Consider the following 9888-nt stretch of genomic DNA (forward strand, 5'->3'; position numbering starts at 1 on the left):
CAGCCCTTTGGACCAGATTTTTCCACTTGAAGCTGATCAACTTCAAAGTGTCTAAGTTACAAATAATTAAAATGTTTTTAAAGACTTTATGAATATTCTACTTGGATTAATTGCAAGCAAAAAAAAAAACAAACCACCCAACAAAAAACCACCAACAAAAAAACCCCCAAAACGGGTCGTCTTATGTAACAGACCGCAAGTGAGAACAGAGAATACAGCTGGCAGCTTCAAGTGGGTCCCCGAGGCCATCTCTCTCCACCACGAAGCCATTGTACATCAGGCAGCCTCTGTTCAGAGCCAGCCTACATCTGGAATAAACTAGCGTGCTACAGATCAGAAAGGAAGCACGCTGCCAGCGCGACGTGGGGAAGCTCGCCTTCTGCCTGCTCCAAGTGCATACCATCAAACGCTCGATTTCATAAGCACATCATTAATAAAACAAAAAGGAACGTTTTTCCCTCCGAGTGTTGAGGAAAATAAATAAATAAATAAGTAAAAGACATCGGAGCCGTTCTTCTCCCCCCGCTTTTCTTTCACCGGCTAATTGCAGGGGAGTTTAAAGGGGTTTGACTGATTTTGACTGTGCCGTGTTCAAGAAGCTGCAAATCTATATATACAAAGGAAAAATTGCTTTGAAATCTTGTATTAAAGAAAAGCTTGGCAGGAGCAAGGTGTAAACAAATGGAAAACAGAAACGCAGTAAGTAGTTCAAAAGCCAGACAGTAAAATGGAAAATGTAAAATAGTTGTCTACAAAAAAGCACTTTCTGTCACTGCAGCAATTCAGCCGAATCTGGTATAAATATGTAACAATTTTTAAATAAAAACAGAGATAAACCCTGATAAGAATACCAATAACCATGCAAGGTCTGTGCGCACACACTGATGGGCACGGGCTCTAACACAGCCCGCGGGATGTCTCTCTCCCTCCATATTTCAACGTGGATTTTTACTGTCTGTCTGCAGGGACCGGTTCCCACTCACAACCTTCACAGGTTTTCCCCGCAGGAGCAGCAGAAGCAAACGGCGAGCTCTCCCTCACTGGTCACAAAGCTGCTTTGGAAATGTGACACTTAAGAGAAAGTTGTAAGTTTCGTGCATTTAAAAAAATTACTTCAATAGGCTTCATAGGATCTGGCAGCCAATGTGCTGATCACACACAGCTGAAAACCAGCACAAAACCAGCAGAAAATTGCCTAACAGAAATGCACCACATTCAGACCAGCATATAAGCAATTGCCTTCAAGCAATGACCAGTGCAGCATCCTCCTCTATGGGAGTAAGGAGTACACTAGGATGCCCATACCAGCACACCATTCCCCAGCATCCTTCACTGATGTGGGACAAATTAAAAGCACTCCTCCCAGCTGCCGGCCCCACCTTGTGTCAAATCATGCCTCCTCCCAATATCCCCATTCCCCAGCAGGCAGGTAGGAAAGATGGATCAGTAGCTGGGGAATTAACTTGCATGATCACATACCAGGTGAGTAGCTCAATGCGTCAATCTCAAGATACGGTCAAAAGCCATCACTCCACACCACAGATATTAGTGTGAATGACTCAATATCAGAATATCATGCCAAAATCTGGTTTTTGCAGATTCTTAACAAAGTAATTATTTCATTAGTGGATAATGAGTATATTTTTCATCTGATCTTAACCACGTTATTTTTAAGGCTGATCTGCAAGCAGGAGTCTTGCTTTCATCTGCTCCCTTGGGTTTTGTTGTCATTGTTGTACAAGCAAGTTAAAGAACTCCAAGACAAATCAAAAGCAGAGCAAAAAAAAAAATAATCTAAATTCTTTTATCAGTAAGTTATTCCAAGACAGGAGTTCTTTGCCCATCCCCACCGCCTATGAAAGTTGCTTAGCACTGAGCCACTGAAGCCTTTGGCTTCTACCTCTGGATGATGCAAGCCACGCAGTGGGCGTCTCCTACACCACTTGAAAGAGGGGGAAAAAAAACCCAAACCCCAAGCAGCCCTTCATATGAATTACACAGTGTTGACCATGTGAACCTTCCATGTCCTCAAAATAAGTAGGAGCCAGCAGCACAAACACAACTGTGATTGCATTCAAGTGTCCACTGCTGATCTAACAAGTCCCCTTGTTTGGACAAACAGCCGCCAAACACTTGGCATCCTTTCACTGAAATGCCAGTACTTTCCCCATGGAAAGAGAAGCATCCTAGGGGATAAAGCCTGGGGAACAGTCAAAAGCAAAAACATATCCTCCCTCAAACACAAACACATAATTAAAATACGCAAAACAGGCATCACAGCAGAGCAGATGAAAATTCTGCGACTTAAAGCAGACTGTCCCCCAGGGATCCACCTCCCGAGACAGACTGCTTGTTGACATCATTTCCTTGGCAAGGGCTTTAAACATTTTATCAGCCATTGCAAGCACCTGAACTACATCATCACCCCTTACAAAAATCTGCTGGAGTCATTTGTCGTTCTGAGCCATCACCATCTGGATTGCACCTCTCCTGGCCGCTCCCCTCTTGCCGTCAACCAAAGCTTTATGGCAAGACTGGCCAAAGGATTTTTCAGCTATCCCTCACCCTGGGGGGGGTCTCAGCACGGCAATTGCCCCTGGGAAGCTCAGGCTTTTCAGGGTTATGGGGTGTTTGCACTCCCTCGAGTATCTCGCCCAGTCTCGTTCTCTTGCTGGGCTATTGGGAACGTCTGGTTGGATAGTTTGAAGTTGCTCAGAAAACATTCTGTCTGCCTGCAGTAGATTAAAGCCCATCCTAGAGAAAGCCACCACGCTCATGTGTAAGCTAAAGAGGGGTCTCTCGTGGGGACTGGTATTACATCTATCCGTGACAGGAATCCTTCGCACTTGCTCAGTGGTTTCAGCACCCTGCCTGAAAAAATTGAATGTATGTAGCTTTATAATCCCAACTAACACCTGAAACATTACAGCACCTAAGCAAACAGCATACTCTATTTTTAGGCATGTCCACTTGGTTTCAAACATTCGCACTTAATGATTAAAACATAAAATGGTGTGAACTTACATTTCAGCTACAGCCAGTCCTTTGCATTCCAGTTGTGGGTTTGCCCTATCTTTAACCTCATACGCAAAATGAAAAAAAAACACTTTCTGCGTAAGTGGGAAACGCTTTCGTACTGGTACTCTCACCTATGGTTTGTGATAGCTGAGCATGGCTGAGACCTCCTGTAACACAACCTCATGCCTATCTGTGGGAATAGCTCATTTCCAAATGTGAGGACCCCATTTCAAGATGACACATCGAAACTAACTCATTACAACTTACTCATTACCAGAATACCGCTACGCCCAATGTTCCACTGCACCTTTGGAAAATTCGATCCAAAAACAGAATAAAAGGAGACACTGCTATTAAAAATTAAAATCTACAGCTACCACAGCTGTAGCTATCACTTAAATCACAGCAAAGAAAGGCTTTCACCCAAATCACAGCAAAGAAAAGCAAAACCTTAAGTCAGCTGAAAAAATTTGGCAGTGAGTGAGACTTAACCCCAGAAAGTTGTGACAATGGTTGTTTTACAGCAAGGTGGAACATAACTGGCAGCAAAAGAAAAATTAACTGTAATTTCACTACTAGTTACATCAAAGCACCTTCTAAAACCCCAAGCAAAAGCAAGGCCAAGTTTTGTCAGTGCTGTACAGCTACAATTAAAAGACAGCCCTTGTCCCTAAGAGAGTTTACAACCCAAAACAGGCAAGAGAGAGGGAAGACGTGCTTATCACAGTGCACATTAAAACTTCAAGACAGCAGATAGCCCCAGGATTCATGTTAATGAAAGTTGGAAGCAAACACAACAGATAAAAAGACGTTAAGAACAGAAACAGATTCTGAGGAAGGCCTTTACATGACTAAAGGTGTCTAGATTAAAAACTAAAAATAGAGTTATTTATGTCTAAAACATGCATCATGCAAGAGTCCCATAAAAGCCTCAGTGAAACAATAATTACTGCTTAGGTTGCCAAAAAAAGTTGATGTAAAGCAACTTAGCTTCAGTAGCTCCAGTGGAGCACCTTGCTCACAGCAAGGTTTTCATTTTGGTACAGCAAAAGGATGAGAATTTTTTTTTTCTCCTTCACATTAAAAAAAAAAATAGTAAAATGCTTAAAGCCAGTACATTATTTCAAACTTCATGTTTTGATTCCTGTAACGTGCCATTAGCCTTCCTCTTCTGCTTGGCAAGATAAGGAATATTTTCCATTAACCAAAATGCAAGGCAAGGCTGGCATTTACCAACGCTAATTGGTAAATACTGCTACAGAAAAGCTGTCAGCCTTTCCTAAGTACACAGCAAAATGCAATCCAAAAGCATTCGTCCTTTCCCGAGACAAGCCATCTTAACAAGTAAGCAGTAACGGGCCCGAACAAAGAGAATTGCTGATAAAACAAAACCAAGCGATGTGCAGTTGCAGCATCACAAAAGCAAGTGCTGGCTGGCAAAGACCTGGTTGGTCTTTTACGTAGATGCACATTTGTGTGCACCTGTGTACACACTTACGAATCTGGAGAGGGCTGTGGTCTACATAAGCTGGGCTCAGCCAGTCTGTAAGATAGCAAAGCTGGCGAGGCATACTGCTCTGGCAGCTGCGACCCACTGCAGAGCAACTGGGGTTAACAATACGGAGCCAAGATCTTGAAGAACAACTATAAGACTGACGTCCCCGAAAAAGCTCTGTTTTATCCCCTTGCCTTCCCCCTCTGCCTTCTTTCAATAGATAGTACACTGACTTCAGAAAAAGACCAGACACACCTTACAGGGCCACCAGACACTGACTGGTTTCCATCCTGGAAAGGCATCCCACCACAGCCCCACGCTGCGGTGCTACCACCGGTCCGGGACACCTGTTGCACACCCTGCACTCCTCCCAAACCAGGTATTTCTCCCAATGGAGAAATGCCCAAATGCAGAGCCCCAGCCCCTTTCACCTGCCTCCCTTCACTATTAAAGCACTTTTACTCTGCCCGATCTCCTTTACACAGTTTCTACTGGTGACTGCTAAATTTGGATCTGGATTTCAATCCCTTACTAATCTGGATGCTTATACAGAAGCAAGACAATTCAAGGGGGTTCTGCAGATGTCTTGTTTCTGCTTTTAATGCTTGGTGCTTTAAGGACTTTTCAGAGCATCCTGCTGGGGTCGGAGGAAGCAAAGGTGGCCGGTCTGTTCCAGTACACTTCATACTTTATCTCCATCCAAGCTTTTTCTGGCTTCATCAATGAAAGCCTCTAATCACGGCAGCCAGACCTGGTGATCAGTTCAAGTCCCCTTTGAAAATGACACTCCCTCCCCTCACACTCCTAACACTGGTCCTTGCAACCCTCACGGTCCTAATTCTCACCCCTGCCCCTGCCAGCTGTACCTGGCCATCTCTGGGCGCTCCTCAGGGGCTGAGCAGCTAAGAAAGCAGTCCACAGCTCTTCCAAAAACACCATGATAGAGAAACCAAGAACAAAACTGAGGGATTCTGTCCTACCGATAAACACAGTGAATCCACAAAATTCGTATATTGCCAGGAAACCTCACAGTTTCTTTTTCTTTATCATTTTTCAGCTGACTCCAGCAGCCCCACCCCATACTCCTCTTTCATCTGTGCCTTTATAATTACCAGCCTACAAATCTCCGCCCTGTCTCAGGCCGCTGAATAAAAGAAGTAAACTTTGATTTCTGTATTTGAGCTCCTCAGTCTTCCCAGGATGTGATGGATCATTACTCTGGCTCAGAGATTGCCTGGTCTTAAATCACTGCCCACGACTCCCACTGCAGCCAGCCTGGGTCCCCACCAAGGTCAGGTCTTTTTTCCAGATCTTCGAGATCTTTCTGCCAGGCAGCTACAGCCTTGCTGCTCTGAATCCTCACATTTTAAAGGGCATTTAGGTTCATCCTAAAAATATTGCAGCATAACTTAACCACCTGTAAACATTAAATGTCGCCTGCTAATTGACAGGTACAATATTTACTGAGGGTTACATACCAGCAAACAGCCTGGCAGATTTGTTTACACATAGCGATAGCAATGCCAACTGCACAGGAGAGACAGACTATGATCTAGGAGATGAAAGCAAGCCTGAAGAAGTAGACTGACACATGCACACGAACCAGTAACACAGGAACCTCCTGGCAGGTTCACTTGACAAACAGTATTCCTCTCACCTCTCGTTTCACGACTCAGCATTGCTGTTATTAGCAGCAAGTATCAAGAAAATGGGAGAACCACCCCACACTCGTGGGAGAGAAGGTACCCTGAAAGCAAACAACACTGAAGACACGTGGATGCCTCAAAAGCACTCCCGGCACCACATCCCCAAGGCATCAGGCACGACCTGGCCACTGGGTTCAGTACAGCAGCAGACACGCAGATTCGACCCAACCTCTTCTCCCCCGTTTTGGTTAGGACAATTCCAAACTATACTTTCTACAGGGAGAAAAACGGTATTTTCCTCAACTACACATTCCAATTTCAGCAATTCTCCAACCCGCGTCCTGGGGCAGCGGAGGGGGAAGGAAAGGTGGGGAGGACCAGGGTGGTGGGGAGGACGAGAGCGAAGACCTCCCACAGACACGTCGGTCACCGAGTGGCTTCTCGAAACCTTTCTTCCCACCCACAGCCGACCTCCAGCCCACCACCATAGGCTGGCTCTCGTCCTCTCAAAGTGCACACAGTGCTTCCCAAAGGCACAGGGCTGACAGCCCTGGATATTCCATTAGTCAATGTGAGGAGGAGATGTGGAGCACAGGGTGGGCAGCGGGGGATGCAGCTGCTTTCCCTGCAGAAAGGGTGCCCTGCCAATGCACCCTGTCCCCGCTCAGAAGGAGATAACTCATCCTGCGGCTACGAGAGGTTTGGCTCACACTTTGAAGGCTAGAAGGAGGCTGCAACTTCTGACACAACGTCCTGGATGCCGTTTTCAAAAGGCTTCTGACACAACTGGATCTCACATGCCTGAGTGCCAGGTCACGCTTTGAAAATGGAGCTGGAAGGGAGATTTGAGGCTCCCAAGTGTCTTTATTCCTTGTCTTTTTTTTTTTTTTCCCCTCCTGTTCAAATAATTTTGAAATTTTTATTCATTGTCACTATTCAATACTTATTAAGAAACTGAGTTAAGTCACTCATATCTCATTATTTGGATAGCAGCTGCCCCACAGATGCTAAAGTGATGGGCTTCTTTAAGGCCCCCTCGTCTTTGAAAAGCAAAGGATGAGCAAGACATGTTATTCAGGCTCCAGCTATTCAGAGTTCTCCTCATTCAGATGTCAGGAAAACGTAATTAATACTGACACACACAAAGGTCATATTTCTAACCAAAATATTAAGGGGGGGTGGGATTAAAAGAGAGAGAGAGAGAGAGAGAGAGAGAAGCAATTTTACTAAATGACTCTGCCTCCCAACAGGTTCCATGACAGATATACCACAACTGAACAGATTATAGCTCTTAAATTTCCAGTGACTCAGCTATGCTTTTACGTTTTACAAAGCCACCTTGTATGTGCTTTGCTTTAAAAATTTATTTATTGCTCACATTGATACATATACGTTCTGAATTGAACAATTTACTTCTCAGACCCAAATTACTCAAAACAGCAAGGTTACACTAGCACAAGATGGCTCTGGATCAAGAGTCTTTCTATACATATATAAAAGATTTGGCTTTCCACTTCCTCAAAACAAACTCTGATCAACTTCATTTATAACGTGTTTAATTAGACATCTTCAGAACAGATTCAAGAAGTTTCTATATGGACCAGAGCTTTCAAAATACTGAAGGAGTTATTTATTTATTTTTAAACTTTCAATGTTTTCTTTCAGAAAGACTGCAAATAGGAGGCTTGCAAGAACAGCACACAACCATTCTCCCCTTCCTGTTGCACCATGAAATCCACCATGTCTCACTGATGGGAAGAGTAGGTTTTCTCAATTACATTTCTTTAAGACTAGCATTTTTTAAAATTGGTTTCAGCCCCTCCAATGTACCTTAAGTTCACAACCACCACCGCCACCCCCACCCTGCAGTAGTATTGGGGAGCACTAATTCAGAGGACATGTTTAAACCCATGCTTTCCTCAACAGAATTTAGCGATGAGACGTCCACTCTTATTGCTCTGTTACCAGCTTTGAAGTCTTAAAACCAAAACCAGCTGCTGCAGCAAGCCCCAAGCCCAACAAAGCAACGTTCATCTGTTTATACTATCAGTGTCTCTGGAAAGATTGGCAGAGAGTTCTTCTAGTGACAGATGCATACTGAAACTTGAGCAAGGCTCAGGTTATTTTTCTCCATCCAGCAATGCTGCAATTCTAGCCAGACAACAAACCCCAAGATCTCCATTAGGATGAAACAAAAGCCCTGATCCCACTGTCATTCCCAACATTAACAAATCGTTCATCTCATCAACTCAGAGCAAAATTCACAATAACTTCCACGTGGTCCCCAAACTCTCGCCAAACAAGTTTTGTAACACAAATAAATGCACCATAGTCTGGTGCATCAAAAAGCAAAATTTCTATTTCAATGTTAACATGCGCGTTAAGGTGCCATCAAGCTCAGACAGAGCTAAACATGAACCCCAAAGGACAAAAGGACCATCTTCCACTGACACCTCCCGCCTTGGAGTCCTAAGGTCATCAGTTGTCTCAACGAAAGAAATCCTGAGGCCAGCCCTGACAGGTCAGAGATATAATGACCTTACCTTCCATCACGGACAGAGCATCATAGAGGTTTCTCACAGTTATTATTTAACCCTGTAATCCTCCTGCCCCCCTGTTTTGGACCCCACCCCACAGCTCAGTGCCCCAAGAGCTTGGGTTGTCACCCAGAGGCTCAGCTCGAGGATGAAGCACTGAAAACAAGGAAATTGCTTGAGAAACTCCCTCTATTCACTTCCACGTCTGCCGCTTCCTTCTCTAGAAAAACTTGATGCAAACATACCTGGGTAGACTGGTCACCAATGTCTGGCACGCCACTATCTGACAGCCGGCACCGGTACTGTCCCTCGGTGCCCCGAAGCTGCTCTTCCCCGTTGCTTTCTGCTTCGAAGGACTCCGGCTGAGCAATCTCCACCTCCATTGGGGTGCAGTGCCCGTTCCCCTGCTCCAAGTCCGGCTTTTCTTTACTGTCCTTGCTGCCTGGTGTTCTGGTGATGACTCCAAACTTCCTGGTCCTTTTCCCATTTTGAGCGGCTCTGTCGCCGGGTTCGGGATTGGGCTTGGTTTTGGGGTCGCAGCTGTTGCTGTTGTTGCCGTTGGAGGGAGGAAGAGGGGCTTTGCGCTTGATGCGGCGCAACATGATCAGGTAGACAAAGCCGCCATTCCAGCACTGCTCGGCCAAGTAACTGCAAGGAAAGGGATGCACAGGGATTACTGACTGCTTGCCCTGCCATGCCTGCATCCCGCCTCGGCACCCCAACACGCTGCGCCCCGTGATGTTCACGAACCTCCTCAGGCAGCGGATTACCCGGCGTGGGGATACATTAGGACACCTTGAGGCATCGGCAAATGCTCTCTTCCTTCAGTATTAGAGGAAAATAATACCAGAAATAATACTGGGAATAATAACAGCCCTACGAGCCATCCAGGCTGATCCCACTGCAGCGTAATACGACAACTAGTAAACGCCACCAAATGTGTTCCCACCACGCTGGCCTCTGGACTCGCAGCACAGCAGCATGGAAAGGTGGAGCAAGCAAAGCAAAGGAGAAAGTGTTTCCAGCTGTGCGTTAAAATAAATAAATAATTTTAAAAAAAATTAAAAATCAGGCAGGTTTCATTTGTGCAGCAGCCCATAGAGCATTTGCATCTGAAATGAGCCTCCTTAGTGAAATTAATCTGCCTCAGCACATGTATATGCTTTGAAGGCCTCAGGGTGGAGGGGGCGGG

At 45.2% G+C, this 9888-nt stretch overlaps 1 protein-coding gene across 1 annotated transcript in view; it reads right to left on the reverse strand.

Moving 5' to 3' along the window:
- LOC104161720 (PDZ domain-containing protein 2-like) overlaps positions 1-9100 on the reverse strand; it is a 16422-nt gene extending 7322 nt beyond the window's left edge. Inside the window, exon 1 of the mRNA XM_009700251.1 lies at positions 8942-9100. Coding sequence (XP_009698553.1) covers positions 8942-9079 — 138 coding nt within the window. The 5' untranslated portion in view covers positions 9080-9100. The remainder of the gene's footprint in view (positions 1-8941) is intronic.
- Positions 9101-9888: the final 788 nt, after the last annotated feature.

This window comes from Cariama cristata, unplaced genomic scaffold, assembly GCF_000690535.1.
Source record: "Cariama cristata isolate BGI_N322 unplaced genomic scaffold, ASM69053v1 scaffold1005, whole genome shotgun sequence".
Taxonomy (NCBI): Eukaryota; Metazoa; Chordata; class Aves; order Cariamiformes; family Cariamidae; genus Cariama; species Cariama cristata.